This window comes from Lethenteron reissneri, chromosome 29 (genome assembly GCF_015708825.2).
Source record: "Lethenteron reissneri isolate LAM-NWPU_2019-01 chromosome 29, ASM1570882v1, whole genome shotgun sequence".
Classification (NCBI taxonomy): domain Eukaryota; kingdom Metazoa; phylum Chordata; class Hyperoartia; order Petromyzontiformes; family Petromyzontidae; genus Lethenteron; species Lethenteron reissneri.
In genome coordinates this window covers 3,596,924-3,613,544 of record NC_083807.1, presented here as the reverse complement: position 1 = coordinate 3,613,544, position 16,621 = coordinate 3,596,924, and the positions used below count along the sequence as shown (strand labels likewise).

General features: G+C 46.7%; 1 protein-coding gene across 12 annotated transcripts in view; it reads right to left on the bottom strand.

Annotated features, from left to right (window-relative positions):
- Positions 1-16,621, bottom strand: part of LOC133349164 (protein 4.1-like) — a 123,346-nt gene that overhangs the window by 46,418 nt on the left and 60,307 nt on the right. For 11 of the 12 annotated variants that reach the window (XM_061562421.1, XM_061562416.1, XM_061562419.1 and 8 more), the window contains 2 exons: positions 5,433-5,567; positions 2,104-2,146 (listed from right to left, as the gene is read on the bottom strand). In XM_061562421.1, the coding sequence (XP_061418405.1) occupies positions 2,104-2,146; positions 5,433-5,567 (178 nt within the window). The remainder of the gene's footprint in view (positions 1-2,103; positions 2,147-5,432; positions 5,568-16,621) is intronic. The other variant, XM_061562420.1, reaches the window with a different exon arrangement.

Genomic DNA, 16,621 nt, shown 5'->3' with positions numbered 1-16,621 from the left:
GCCCGAAACGTCGTGATTTATTTTATTTTATACCTACGTGACTTTACCGAAAGAACCAAGGAGTATGGATTCCTGCAGTCACGAAAGCTTCAAATCAAGATTGAACCGCATCACATCTTCATTAATATTGACACCGAGTGCCATCGCTGGACTGTCATGAATTACATTCCCATCCTATGCCTGAAGTCAAATTCTGACTTGCGATCGGTTTTAGCCAACGCCTGAGGCAACCGTTGGCTTTTACAGATCTCCACTTGGATTTTGGACAGTTTTTTTTTTCCGCCCCAAAGACATTACGCTTTGTGAGCAATTCGCTAGAGAGATTAACCTCCATACTTTTGAGCTCTTGCATTTTTAAGTAAGGCTCTCAGTAAAACTACGAGGCTAATTGCGGTTTATCCTCTGAACGTGCAAATCGGGATTTTCGTTTGTATTATTATGCAGCAAACATCAAATTCATGCCTATAAATAAATAACCAAAAGTTACCACTTGAAAGAACGCACTGTATAGGATGCAAGCGCAACGTAAAAGGTAAAAGAAAGCTAAAAGTGCAGCCCAGGAATTTCTGGAGGGTATTTTGGCCTACTCTTCTCTTCCTGCCAGACATGTCTCAGTCCCCACACTTTACCCCACCACAGTAAACCTGCCGATTGACCATTGTGCCTATTTACACTGCTTGGATGGACAGCGGCAGGCTGGGACGATTTAATTAACTTGAACCAAGCGTTATGAATTTTCAATCAGAATGCGACGGGATACAACTGTCGCAAAGCTCTGGTTGTTTCCAAGAATTTTCACGGTAATATTTCCTTAGTAAAAAAAGTATACCCGATGTAATATCACTAATATCCCGCCTCCCTCCTCCCAAAAAATATATATTAACGGCACGTGCAAAGGGGTCTCCGAATTTAACAACCAATTTCAATTGGTTTTAGGGCAGCCATAACTCTCTCTCTGCCGCAACTCTACTACCCATAATGCACAGCTGATGGTTAATCTTTCTTCACAACGGCCCGCCGCACGCACCGCCGCGGAGGATCGGGCGACTGCCAAACGAGGAGAGAATCCCGCAAGCAGCACAAATTTGTGTGCTCACCGCACACACGCGCGCACACACACACACACAACCGCGGAGAGTGAACCAAAGGATGCACCCGGCGTGAGAAGAAAAAACACGCACGGAGAAAAGCCTGATCACATATTAAATAAGGGTCTCAAGAGAGAGGGAGGGAGAAAGAGGGATAGTTAGTTGCCAGTGGACTTTGGAGTGACACAGCGAGTGATAATGAGCACCTCCGATTTGCACGGTTGGCTACGTACAGTGGCGAAGGAAGTTCAACATGCATACATTTACAAAACGTTAAATAAAAATCCACAAAAGGATATATTTTTTTTAAAAGTACAGCACAACCGCGAACAATCAGAACATCAAAATGCGCACACCGTTGTCCCTGTGCGATGCGTTTACAGCGACAGTTCTCCACGACGCGTACCCAACTCGCCGCAGAGCGAGCTATAGGTGGCTGTGTAACAAGGTTGGATCTGTGAACATCTATGAGCAAATGACCGGTACTTCACATGCTCAAGAAGGTCACTGGACAAATATAAAACGTGTTTTCGGTGAAAATATGGGAAAATGCTTCACCGTGCGAGATTAAGAATACATGACTGTACGTTAAAAAAATGGTAAAATTTGGAAGATTACACTTACACCCACGCAGAAACACCACACTGGGTGTGGCGAGCTAAGTGGTCGTGGCAGATATGCGACGGTCGGATATGGGACGTTGCGCCGTACACACCCGCGCCAGCGTAATGCTCGTTAGCACACGTTCTACCACTGGTTAATGGCTGCTTGGGTGAGCGTTCAGGGGGGCCGGGGGAGAATGAGTGGCTGTATTTAAAGTAACCGTGATCCGAATGGCTGCAAGCAATGTATGCAAACAGCCAGCCGTCTGCCTATAATCGAAGGCATAATAAAGAAATGCATTTTAAGAGCAGATAAAATGAGCCAATTTAATTCTGCAACACATTTACACACATAAGCATACATTCACGCACGCAACATAATGCAATCTAATTATCCTTGCAGGCATACTCACTTCTGATCTGCTTTCTGATTTCCTTGGCAGGGTCTAGCCAGTTCTGCAGTGAAAGAGAACAATTAATGATGTCAGTGCGTTATGCAAACTCTCCACAGTCCAAAACATTCTAACGGTTTTTTTTCGTACTTTAATCTTTATTCACAACCAGGGTAGATGCCAATAAAAGCACAGCATCTCTACTTTCAAGGGCCACGAGATTGGATTCAATATCGCTTTGCGACAAGGTTACATTCTCAGGCATTTACCATTCTCGATCTACTGCTGAACACAGGCGTCCCTCTCCTGTGACACCACCATGCTCAGTGCGGTCTGGCCACGTTTCATCTCACCGCTCGTGCGTGGACAAGCACGGTCCTTCTCAAGCGGCTCCACATTTTATCAGTCGTTTTTGTCTTCCACGTCTTCTTTGTGAGTCGGCGAAAGAACACGCAGCGAGCGTAACATGACCGCAACGTAGTGCAGAAGTGGATTTGCCTCTGGAGCCATGATTTGGCAAAATAACAACAGCAGCAAACAAAAATCCTTCTTCGAACAAGGTTACCTAAGATATTGATTTCGACTATAAAATGACGGCTAAAGTCTGGCTTTTAATATATATATGCAGTACCGTAGAGGCAATTTCCGTAGGCGTCTAAATGATGCAATACTTGATTATTTAGAGGTGCATTTTGGCCTCGCCCGCACAGTGCAAGCAAGGTTCTGCAGAGAAATTTCTCAAACGTTATTAGCCCTGTAATTGGAAATAGCGCCACCGCACTGCCCCCCCCCCTCTCCACTCTCCTCCACGCCAACGATGCCCAGGCGAGACAAATCGCCTCAATTTCCTGAAGGCGCATCAACACCAGGGCCTCTCCGTTGCTTGGCCCACCTCGTTGTGCAGCAAAAAAGGGTCGCAACGTTTTTCCGAGTTCAAAGATAAGCCACTTCTCGCGTCTGCTCGTGGGCGCTTTTGGACTCTGCATCTTCTTACATCATCATTTATCAACATGATCATCGACGTCACGATCCCATGGGCAGATAGCCCCGTAAGGTGTCCACTGGACATCGTTATTTGTTTCCACTTTCCTCGCTGTCTTTTAGTGCCAGTACGCTCACGTAGAGCCACACATCTTTCTGGCACCGATCGTTTATGTCGTCATCAAGCCATTGTCTGGTTATGTCTTCCTCTCTTTCGGGTTCCTTCCATTTTTCTGAACAACAACAACACACACATGTTCGTGTTGTTGTCCATCCTACATGTGTGTTCAAACAGTGCCAGTCCTCCTTCTCATCGCTGCCTGCATCATCATCAGGTCGTCTTCTACGTGCAAACATTTTTATTGCTTCTAACGTTGGTCACCCTTTGGATCCAACTTCGATGCAGTGGTGTCCTTCTATTAGCAATACATTTCCAGTGCCAACAACATGTTATCTGTCAGCCCTGTTAATGTCCACGTCTCGCAGGCATACAAAGCTGCACTGAACACGCATGTTCTTAAGATGTTCAGTCTGGTCTTGGAGCCGATGTTTTTGCTTCTTACGAATTCAAGCTCAATAGCAACCTTCGATTAGCGAACGTAATTCTTCCGAAGACGTATTCGTTCGATGGATTTTCAAGCGGTGGGCTGGGCTGCACAGCGGATCGTCTGTCCTACACCGATGCTTTGTGTTTTAAAAAGTAAGGGCCCATGGTGAATGGGAAAGCCGGTGGGGTCGGTGTTGACTCCACAACGATGCAAAAAATGACGTGACGCTGCTTTGGCACGAGCAAAGAGTTGACTTAAAACTTTCGTGACTGCAGGAATTCATATTCTTTGGTTCTTTTGGTAAAGTCACGTAGATAGAAAAATTATAATAAAAAATAAAGTGAATGGAAATTACATGGATATTCTGACTACACAATCCGCAAAGCCATCGCCCCAACCGTGAGGAAGGAGCCATCTGAGGATCCAATCAAAACCATCACCTTGCCATACATAGCAGGGGTAACCAAAATGTTTTCCTATATCATCAACAAACACAAGATCCAGGTCCGATTTAACACAGGCGATTGCGGTCGTACAATAAGCTGAGGCACGGACTGCCCCAGGGTGGTTTAAACATCGCATTAAATCAAAAAGGAACTTTCGCAAGTTCATATAAAGAAGTCAAGAGATGTTTCGAGTTTTGATGGCTTAAGCTGTTGGAACTCTTTGAGCCAGCAACCCATCCCACCACCTCCTCCACCGCCCGCCTCCCCCTGAACCGCCCCCCCCCCCTGAACCCCCTGCCCCCCCCTCCCCCAGCCCCCCTCCATCCACACCAATTCCATTGTATTGGAAACGCTACTCATGCAATGATTGCTCATGAATTTATCGCGAGAATAGCCAAGCTGAGTGGGAATAGGATAAAAAAAATACTTGGCAACAGAACAGGTCGTCCGCTTAAAAAAAAAAGAACATTAGTGCACATACAGTATAATGTGTATAACAGGTGACGGTAAAAGTACAGCCATGAAACTGCTTGGCTCTCGCCACTGTTGGCAGAAGGCCCTCCACTAAAGAGAGCTCTGAGCACCCCGCTCTAGAGGGTACTTGGCCTACTCCCCCATGATGGCCAGACATCTTGTTAAGAGGTGGGGGGGGGTATCCACACCTCACCGACTACATGACCTGCCGATCAACTGAGACGCTGCAGGTGAACTCCATTATTTTATTATTTACCACTTCCATCCGTGCTTCTTTCCCGCACTGCGCACTTGTCTCAGTCACAGTTTTGGTAAACCCACAAGCTGCTAACCCCTAGTAGCCAAAATGAGTAAAAAATACAAACGTCGCTGGATAGCTTCTTTGAAAAAAATGTCTTCCATGAAACCGGTCCCTGGTGCCAAAAAGGTTGGGGACCGCTGATCTAAACTGATTTAACAAACTGCCGTGCCTGGAGATCGAATTCAACCGGGGACCTCTGGGATTGCAAGTCCACTGCGCTTGCCACGTCAGACAGTGGCAGCAACCCCGAATATTAATCACAAACTTAGCTTTCACGGTCACGTGGAATAAAAAAACAAGTTATACATCATCGGCCAACAAATAATACGGTGACAAAAGAGTGTAAATCGTACACGAGTGCTGATAATACAGCTTTAATTAGAAATGTCGCGGTTGGCTACGTACGGTGCTAAAGAAGTTTAACACGCATAATACATTGCAATAATGTCAAATTATACTTTAGTGCGTCTGCGCGTGGGTGTGTGAGCGAGCGAGAGAGTGCAGGACAGTCACGCGGTGGGTGTCAACAAACGTGTTGCTTGTGATGAGTGTTAGTGTTAGGTGCAAGGAAAAGGGCGTTCTCTGCTTTCGTTCCATCACCTCGGGTTTGGCTGGCTTCCCTGCTGTTACCTTCTGCTCACTGGAGTCCCTGTAGGCCAGCCCAAAGTAGTCCTTCTCGAGAAGGTTGAGGTGGTCACAGACCAAATCGATCATCTCATGCCCCTTGGCATTTTTCTGCGAAAAAGATGTGAGAGACAACGCGGCACAATTACACAGGTCATGTAGAGGATTATTATAAATATATATAATAATGATTAATCTCAGAGCTTTGTGCGATATGAGATGGCTGTGGGGGGTGCGGGGCGGGGAGGGGTAGGTAAAGAAGAGATCATAGACGGGAAGACGAACAGTACAGTCATGGCCCCGGGGGTGGAACGACGCATCAGTTCATCGCTATAGGATTTTTAAGCTCACAAGACGTCGGATTACCTGCGAGCGTGCGGAAATGGACGCGTTTTCGATTTGCGTTACGTCTTACGCAATGAATCCACGTCACTCCTGCAGCCACTGCCAGGTGCTACGCCATGTGCCGCAAATGTAGAAACTGAAATAGCAGTTGTTATTATTTATATTACTTGCATTGTATTTTAGAGCAACCGTCACCTCCCCTCCAACTACAAAAACTTGGCAGGACCCTCATTAAAAAGAAAACTAGGCTTTTCTGGGTAAACAAGCGTATTGAAAAAAAATGTTATAGTGGAAAAGATAGGCGACTTAATGTGAGGACACCTCCTTAAATAGGAGAATTTAAACACACATTCACTGAATTTTTTCGATTTAAAGCTTTCGTGACTGCAGGGATTCATCTTATTGGTTCTTTCTGTAAAGTCACGTAGAAGGGAAATAATAAAATAAAAAAAATAAAACAATAAAATCATTCTCACGACGTTTCAGGACACCACGCAAGCAGTCGTCCTCAGATGAAGAACAGGTCTGTCGGAAAGACAGAATCTGAATGGCACACATTCACTGCTTTTGTACTCCAGCGATCTCAACAATTTTTTGTTATTTTACCAGGTAAGGCCCATGAAGCTGTGTTGCTCAACGAAGTGGCTTACCATGTGGCAAGTAATAGCAGAAAAAACACTCCGAAGGCATGTTGATTCTAAATGTGGAGGGGAAAACCGAAAGGACCCAGAGAAAAATCCACGCGACCATGAGGAGAGACACGCAAACTCAAAATATGCAGCAGGCGTTAGGGTCTGGATAGAACGTTCGACTTCCTGTATACCAGGCGAGGTAGTTAACATCTCGCCACCAGTGGAACCCCGATATTCCAAACGGTCAAGCGTTCCACACAAAACAAGCCGCTGCTCAATAAAGTGATGAATATTATTGCAATCCTCTGTATGTTGTCTATATGCATCTCCAACACAGGTTAACGGAAAAGGATATGGCAGTTGCGTTTTCATGATGACAACACTGTGTAACACATTCTTTTTCTTGGTTTGGGTAGTAAGTGTTGTTTCCTAATTGCTTATGCCTCAGAAGTACAGAAAATGGCTATTATTCCCCACAAACTTTGCTTTTGTGACCAGGACAGTGATATTTCGAAATTTACCTTAGACCATCACCTCACTACACTTAATCACCTGGTCACGCAGCTCATCCATGGGTGGCTTGAAACTAGAATTTAAACCCCGGTGGTCTCAGCGGTGCTGGCCCCGATGCTCTCTGACATCAGAGGAACCCGACTGCCTCTTTTGGGGGAAAAAAAAAAACAGCGCTAACTTATTCAACAGTACCACGGTACTGCCTGGAAGTAAAAAAAAAAATGCGAAATCCTCCCACGTGGACATTTAATGTTGGGCTGAATTCTCAATGAACAACGAACAACGTTACGCTACGCTGCTCAGGGGGAGCGGGGGCTCGGAGACGGGTCACGGGCAACGGAATAAAAACATGCTGCGGGTTACGGGGTGGGGGGGGTCGGCTCATTAGCAAGCGGCAGTTACACTTCACGCGTGAAATTGGCCACTGCCGCCGGTCCACATCCACGCGTGAACACAGTTGCGAGGTGTAACACGCACCGGGGGGGGAGCCAAGAGGCAAAATCTGCGGAAAGGTGCGCTCGGTTCCGGAAATGAAACGTTCAAATGGAAACCTTTACCCCGGTTGCCCCAAAAGCTGTGTGCCACCGCGTTCTTACCAGGAGCTGGCGCTTACACCCGGCGTTCAAAACCGCTGGGGGGCGGGGGGGGGGTAAGTGCACGAAGCAATTACCTTGAATGCCACTCAAAACAATTTTTCTGAACAAAATCCATTTTTTTTAGTTACGTAAGCGGCGCCCGCGTCCAAGTTAACGTCCGTGCGAGTTGCGCATTTCAATTTACGAGGTCGGCGTTCAATGATGTGGGAGCCGCGGTGCAGCGGATAGCAGCAAGCTGTGCTAGGAACACAGCGGTGGCCTGATCTCAATGCCCAGCCGCACGGCTAACATCAGTGGCAGGCAGCATCTGACCCTGCCGTGGCGTCCTCCTCCCCCCCCCCATTCACCAACCCTATGGTGACCGTCGTGGTGAAGTATGGTCAAACAATCTCCGTGAGCCGACTCGGCGTGGGAGGGCCTTCGTACAGCTGCAAGCATTCGGCAGACGCATTTTTATATGTCTACGGCCAATTTATCAAGACAAGAGCGAAAAAGTACTCTCTGCTAAAATGTGTGAGGCCTACAAGGCATATTTCGGCATGCCTGTCGGGGATCAAGACAAACCCTGGGTGGATTGACATAGGGGCCGGTAAGCTATTAAATTGACGACGTGGAAAGCTTTGCGTCGATGAGCTGCAACAAAGGCAGTTACCAAAATTGAGTGAGCAAAGTTCCCGTCTCTGATATTCGCCGTCCTGGGCACCCAGAATTGCTGTGCGCACGCGTAGTAAGAGAACACACTCGTTTGAACCTATTGCCAATGCATCCCCTCTTCTTGTCTCAAGAGCGCTCTTGGCATGTAACGGTCTCCGAGAGCCACAAGCTAAATGAAACACAAACTCCACAAGCGCCGTGATGCAAAATACGATTCAGCAAGCGCAATATTCAAATGCACAAACCCTAACATGCGCTGCTGGGGTCACAAAACAAACACCACAAACACAATACGAATTTCACTCTACTGGCTTTCCAGATTTACGCTTACCAGCAGCATGTATTCCCACATGCGACAGTTTACTTATTGAACGAACACATGGGCTTTCACAGCCAATATATCGGAGCCAATACTACGCTTCGTGAGATTCTTGCAAAACATTGTAACTAATTGCCAAGTTTTGGGATTCAAGACTTTTCCTTCATCTCAACGGAGTTTGCCGAAATAAAAAGATTGACACGTTAAGCATTCGTGCACGCGACCATTTAATCCCATTGGCTGTGTCAGGTGGTGGAGCTTTTCAGGCCAAAGAATTTGGTCAAATCATTTGCGTGGCCAAACTCAAAAAATCAACTGTGAATCGGTTTTCCTTTATGGTTTCGTTGTTCAGCACAACTGCTGCGCCACCGCTCTGCACCGTTGCTTTCTATAACTTAAAACAAGTTAATAATTTGATGACGATGATGATGATGCTGCTACCACGTCGACAATAGCTTTAGAAGGAAATATATAAGAGGTGACAATCCGGGTAAATGGCCCTTCTATTCATAGCACATTAGAAGAAAGGCCAGAGAGACCGAATGGTTAAAAGTTGGAGACAACATTTCACACCACGGGGTCTGATAAGAATTACCAATAAAGGAAGGGGAAAAAAACCCCTCCGCTTTGCATCTGATAGAGGAAGAACAACATCTTGCAGGCCTCGCTAAGCCGAGGCAAGCCCTGAATAACCACACGGAGCCGGCGGTGCCCTTGAACCCCAATAGCGGCAAATCTGGGCTTTAATGTGAAACCAACACTCGGAGGCGAGAAGGCGTTATTTAGCCTCCAGGTCGGGCTCGCAAGCAAACCACGGCAGCAGCGGTGGCGCACACAGAAAATCAAAGTAAAACGCTGCCACGCGGGAGAGGAAAAAAAAACAATACAATAATAAGTTCCGCCTGTTATTCGAGCGTGTGCGTTGAAGCGCGTCAATTTAATTGTCGAGGGAGGGGGGGGGCCAAGCAGAAAAACAATTAAAGAAAGCGCAGCAGTTGCCCTGGAGCCGGTGTGAACGAATGCCAACGGGCACGACGCTAACGAGCGGTCGGGAGGCACCGCATGCACCGCATGCACCGCATGCACCGGAGCCGGCGGAGGCGCCGGCGACAGCGTTCAGATCGAACACCGCCGTATCGTGAAGCCGCCCTCCATTATGGCGACTTTGTTATTGACGTCGTCGTCGTCATCATCGTCAGCCGTGATGACGTCACAGCTGGACGAAGACCTCCTCACGTGATCAACATCGTGCCTCACAGTCCTGCGACGCCACAATGCACACACTCATGCACACAACAACAACAACAACCGCCATTCGCCACTAAGTGGCGGTGACGTCACCACGATGCTTGTGCCAGGCCAAGTGCACCTTGAGGCCACGTGAAGTGTCGAACGCCCGCTGGCAGGAGGTCACGGGGCAGACCCAGGTGCCATGGGTCGACTGACCGAGATGACCGAGATGACTGGCTGATGCACCACCTGTGCCCCCTACTATACCAACTTGCTGTGCTTTAGCCACCCGGCGCTCTGCTCGTTGTTGTGAGCGTCGCTCCTCCGCCCTCCGTTGTTGTTGGAGGGCGACTGCCTCCAACTGCCCAGTAGCGTCCTTCACGAGCCTCCTCCACTGAGGCCGATCTTGACACCGCTGGTACCAGTCATCGGCAAGTCCACTCAGCTCCACGTCCTCCTGTACCACATCACTCCATCTCTTCTCCAGCCCGTGCCGCGCCCGTCTAGCCCCCTCGATCCGGCCGAACAAAAGCTGTTTAGGCATGCGGTGGCTGGGCAGCCATCATGCACACACACACTCACACACACTCACACACACACTCGCGCACTCACCAACTCACCCACAACTCACTCACTCACCCAACTCACCCACCACTCACCCACCACTCACCAACTCACTCACTCACGTCTCCGCCGTGGACGTCCTCCCTGGCGCTGTTCCCGACTTTTGGCCGCCATTCTGCGACCAGCCTCGTTCATCAGCTACATTATCAATCTAATTTGCATGTGTTCTCCGATACGCGCTCCGCTTTCTGCCATTAGGTGAAATTCCAAACATCCGACTGATTGGCATGTTCTGCCAGGCGCGCTTGGGCCGAACACGTCAGTCAATACGATATTCTCTAAGCCACGTGTTCCTTTTATTTCGATTTAAAGCTTTCGTGACTGCAGGGATTCATCTTCTTGGTTGCTTTCGGTAAAGTCACATAGAAGGGAAATAATAAAATAATAAAAATAAAACATAATAAAATACAATTCTCATGACGATTCGGCCTGCAACGCAAGCAGCCGTCCTCAGGTGAAGAACAGGTCTGTCGGATAGACAGCGTCTGAATGAGCACCACCAAACTTGGCAGCGTATATTTTAGCTGGGTTAGGGGAGGACGGGCGCCTTGACAAAGGAATTTGCATATATACAAAGGAATTTAGCATATTTATGGTAAATGCAGATATGGGATTAGTCACTACTTGTGGAATGCGTAGGAGGTGGGGGGGTCTCAAAGTCATATTATGCCCGTGCATTATGTAGGATTAGCAGCAACAAAGGGAGGAGGAAGGGTTAGCAGTAATAAAGGGAAGGAATTTTTTAATAGTAAGGAGCTGCAGCAGCAAACCACCACGTAAAAAACTAAAATATAAACTACATCAATATCATCAATATGCTAAATATACTCTCCAATAAGCTGAGCTACTAACTGTAAGTCATACATTACGTGTTCCTCTTGCTGAAATCTACTTGTCATTGTTAGCATGCACCTCTTCATGCTTCTTTGTGCGCTTTTTCATGTTTCCTTCCTTTCCCTTCGTCAGCTCCCACGTTATTGCTGATCAATACGTGAGAGCGAGGCAATGTAACTACGTTACTCATTCCTTGACAGCTCCAGCTGGAATAAAGTACCCCGCTGATGAAGGAGCAGGGGACGGTAAATATCTTTGGGTGCCACCAGGGCCTGATCAAGGCACGTGACTTTAGGGGCTGCAGCCAGGGGCCATGCCAGCTGGAGGGACCTCCAGAGATTAAGTGAAAAGTTATTCAAATCAAGATTGAAAAGTTATTTCACTTGTGAATGCTGAATTTTAGTTGTTGTTAGCCTTGTAAAAAAAAATTAAATTTTTCCTTAACTTTTGAAAATATTGCTGGGGGCCTCACAGTACCTCTAGCCTTGAGGCCGACACAATCTTAATCCGGCCCTGGGTACAACAAAGAAGATTATTTATTTTTTCTACGAGCAAATCAAACCTCATCAAGCCAGGGGGACAGGACCGAGAAAAATAAATTGGAACACAGCAGGAGTCAACCAGGTGATGAGAAAAGGACGGAACTCCACACATGTTCTTTTAAACGGTGGTAATCATTTCCAACACAGGGGGGAAAGATGACAGCAATTATGGACGAGCGGTCGTTCTTAAGTCTCTCCCTCTCTGTCCGGAATCAAACATAGAATTTTAGGATTAAAGAGCATATTAAAGCTCTGAAACCGCTTTGAATTAAGGACAATTACAGCTGACGCTCCAGGAAACAAAACCATGCAGATGTAGGAAGCAGATTCCAGATGCGTGAAGAAACTGAATGAGGGCAAAAGACAGCTGCAATGGGTCACTTCAGCGCAAAGAGAGGTGCGGGGTACAGAGACAAAGAGGAAGATTGATTGAGTTGGCACAGGCGTGAGCAACGGGAGTGGAGAATGCCAATCAAGGGTTTGCCGCTAACGGGGACAGGAATACAACGATCCCCAACACAGGTGGCGTCGAGAAAATGGACACCGATGTTCCCAAGCAGAGAGATTCGAGATCAAACCGACTTATTTCTCACCAATGATTCCCCGATTGCCAGAGACGTCTCGACCCTCGGCCAGCTCAACAGAAGCAGTGACAGCGGAGGCCGGGGCGACGAAGGCTACACTCCCAACGGCGTTGCAATCACGAACCGCAGCAGAACGTTGTCTATAGATGCTCACAAAATGGGACCTCTCTTTGCCAGTATATCAAAATATGAGAGTAGGTTTTACCCTTTCTGGCAATAAAACAGTTGTGTTAAGATGTTAAAGCACCAAACTGAAACCTTTTGCCAAGGAATCATGTCTGCATTAAGCACATATACTTGTGGTGAACATGCAAACTAAAGAGAGGTTAAGAACCAGGCTACAGTCTACATTATACACTGGCAGTACACTCACCCAGCTTAATAACCAGGCTACAGTCGACATCATAGACTGCCAGTACACTCACCCAGCTTAATAACCAGGCTACAGTCGACATTATAGACTGCCAGTACACTCACCCAGCTTAATAACCAGGCTACAGTCGACATCATAGACTGCCAGTACACTCACCCAGCTTAATAACCAGGCTACAGTCGACATTATAGACTGCCAGTACACTCACCCAGCTTAATAACCAGGCTACAGTCGACATCATAGACTGCCAGTACACTCACCCAGCTTAATAACCAGGCTACAGTCGACATCATAGACTGCCAGTACACTCACCCAGCTTAATAACCAGGCTACAGTCGACATCATAGACTGCCAGTACACTCACCCAGCTTAATAACCAGGCTACAGTCTACATTATAGACTGCCAGTACACTCACCCAGCTTAATAACCATCACTATAGTCTACATTATAGACTGCCAGTACACTCACCCAGCTTAATAACCAGGCTACAGTCGACATTATAGACTGCCAGTACACTCACCCAGCTTAATAACCATTGCTATAGTCTACATTATAGACTGCCAGTACACTCACCAAACTTAATAACCAGGCTACAGTCCATATTAGAGATTTCCAGCACAATCACTCCGATTAAGAACCAGGCTACAGTCTACATTAGTGACTTTATTTGTATTTTTCTATCTACGTGACTTGACCGAAAGAACAAAAGGATAGGAGGCCCCATGATGTAGCTGCTCACCCCGAGCTCTCAATGTGCTGATAGTGGCATTGTCTTTGTGCTGTCCGCCTTTTGGCGTCCTCTGGTCTAACACTGAGACGAGGCTCTAGAGAAAGCCGTCTCTGGTGTAGACCAATCAGTTTCAAAGACAATGCATATACTATCAGAGTACGTTTTTTATATTCTTGGTTCTTTCGGTAAAGTCACGTAAACGGGAAATAATAAAATAATACAAATATAAAACAAAAAAATTATCACGACGTTTCGACTGCAACACAAGCAATCATCATCAGGTGTGAATTTGTATTGTTTAATATTTGTATTATTTTATTATTTCCCTTCTACGTGACCTTACCGAAAGAACCAAGAATATGAATCCCTGCAGTCACGAAAGCTTTAAAGTTTTGTGGTTAATGCAGACATGATTCCTTGTATAAGGTTTCAGTTTGGTGTTTTTACATCTTAACACCTGTTTTATTGCCAGAAAGGGTAAAACCTATTCTTATATAAACGCTCATAACTATGACCCTTTTGACACGGCAATATATTCTTAGTTTCACACACATTCGCCCCCCCCCCCCCCCCCAAGTCTAAAGCAGCCCAGTAACTTAGTCTCGCATGACCGTCTGTCACTTTACACAGACGTTCCCACATCCGAGCTCTTTACAAACCCGCCTGTACCTCGGTCACCAGCGAGGATCGGGATGTAGGACGCCGCAGTTATTACGAATCAATTGACGGTGGCCCGCATCTGGCCCAGTCCTGCAGGCGTGTTTTCCCCTATTCACGGGAGCTCCGAGTTTAATTGTGTTTGCCTTCGCCGATTGACCGATGGCTCCCACCGAAAGGTAATTGAACTCGTCGGCGCGCACAATCACTCCGTTGGTCACAACCCCCCAAAAAACCACTGAGTGGACGTCGGTCATCGTCTCCCCTTGTCGCCCGGAGCCTATGGGAGCAACTCCAAGCCGACAAAACACACACACGCCTCTTAATTGACTCAATCAAGGCCATCCTTAATGCAATAGCAGCCAGGTTCGGTCTCTCCTGGATCAACAGCCTTCTCAATCGCTCACACACACACACAAAGACAAAGATCCCCCTAAGAGCCTTTGTGGCATGCTGCTGGGGGCAAGTGCTGCGAGCGAGCGCATCTATGAAGGCCGGCACGGCACACGAGGGGTAGCGTGGGATTTTTAAGGAACTCAAAACATTGCCCCTACTGCGGCGCTGTGGGGTGGGGGGGGTACGGAATCGAACCCCGAGGATTGCAAGTCTGGTGCGATAAGCATTAACATCGCGGGAGCACGACATGCGTCGTACTAAAAAAAGAAAGCAGTTCAGACAGCAGTCGCCGCGCGATAAACCACTGGATTTCTCAAACTGCCACACACAGGACACTTTTTCAACAAATTGTGGGGGAGGCGGGGGGGTAAATATCCCATCACAATCTGCGTGGCGGACGTGCCCCCCCCCCCAGAATGTGGAAGGTCAATTACATTTATTTAACGTTCAGGCTCTTGGGAGTTAGGGAGAGGGGGGGATAAACAATACTCTCAGGGAGATGGGGTTCAGTCGCGGAATCGCTGCCTCTACTCATTTGTGCGATTAGAATCTCCATTCTCTCCTGGACAGGCCAAGCAGGCAGCTCTCCTCCGGCTGCTGATGGGGAAATGCAACGATCATCACTCCGCCGGGAAGGAGGCAAATGTTTGCACAGCTCCATTGCATCTCTCGACCCGTTCTACAGTTCAAATTAAAAACATTTCGTAGTATCGCCTGGCCTACGTTGGCTTTTTCAGACCAATATTATGAAGCTGCCATTTGTTTAAGTAAGCAAACTCTGGACTGGCTTTGCCCTTAAGGGTTTAATCAGCAGAGTCAGGTTTGATCAACAAATGCGGCTGGATTAACAGATGTTATTGACAAGAGCACTGCGTATAAACAATGGGAGACCATTGGAAGTTGAACGCAATTCCGAACACAAGCTCATTGTGTATGCGTTGCTGTGCAGCATTATAGGTAAAAGGAAACAGACATTATGTTCTGTCTCTCTCCATATGAAAAAAAAATAACCCGTAAAAACAAAGTTTTTCACTATAAATCCTTTATATGCGTGGGGGCTTGAGTCCTCTCGTCCTCTGGCTTGAGATGGCTGCCACCTATGGGTCATATGATTGTCTGCCACCATTAAGCAATTGGTAATTAAATATTTAAAAAAATTCCTTAAACAGTGTAAAATTTTGGGAAAAAAATTTCACGAAAATTAATTGTCACGCACAATGAGTCTGTGTGCAAAATGTCAGCTCGATTGTATCACGGGAAGTGTGTTAAAAAACGACCGAAAAATTTGCACGGTCGTAAGCAAGCAAGCAAGCAAGTGAACTTAATATAAAGGATTTAAAAAGATTAATTTGACAACATGCATTGCCTCTCAAGCCGTCAGTGCTAGATACGTTAATGACTTTATATATAACCCTGGATAATTTCAAGGAAGCACAATTATAAGCCCCGTGCAAACATTTTATAAATTCGGGTATGCATCGCACAAACTGGCTAATGTAACGAAATTTAGAAACTGCTTATGCCGTATTGCGTGATCATTGGGTTCGGCATGCCACATCCCAATTCCGTTATCGTGGAAGTGAACGCATTTGTATGAAAAAGTGACTGTTCTTGATTACAAACTGCAAAAGTTTACCAATTTAAAATTTCTACCAAGAGAGTTTAACTGCTTAGTTAGCTCATCCATTATGGCCGATTTGACAGCGGAGCGTATTGAAAGCGTGGATGTGCAGTTCATATATAAACACTGGAAAAAATAATTACTATCCACATTAGAAAAATCACATTTCTAACAAGGTCTTTTTTTATGACAACCAAAAACTCAATTCCATTGCACTTATAGCCTTGAATAAAAAAAGACGCCATTTGTAAGCAGACAACAATCGCTATTTTCGTGAGATTAGGCATCGGGAGGAAAAGAGCTAAATATTAATTGTGGAGGGTTTGTTATCACGGAGATTAGGTGTGCGAGTGGGAGGCAGACGACAGTGAAGCCAACAGAGGAGAGGAGGAGGGAGGAGGATGATTTGGAGGAGGAGGAGAGGGAGGAATCGGCTGGGTGAGCAAAAGGCGTTGAACACTCGCACCTGCATCGGCTCAGCCGGCTCCCAAAATCCGGCACAAGACGACTGCCG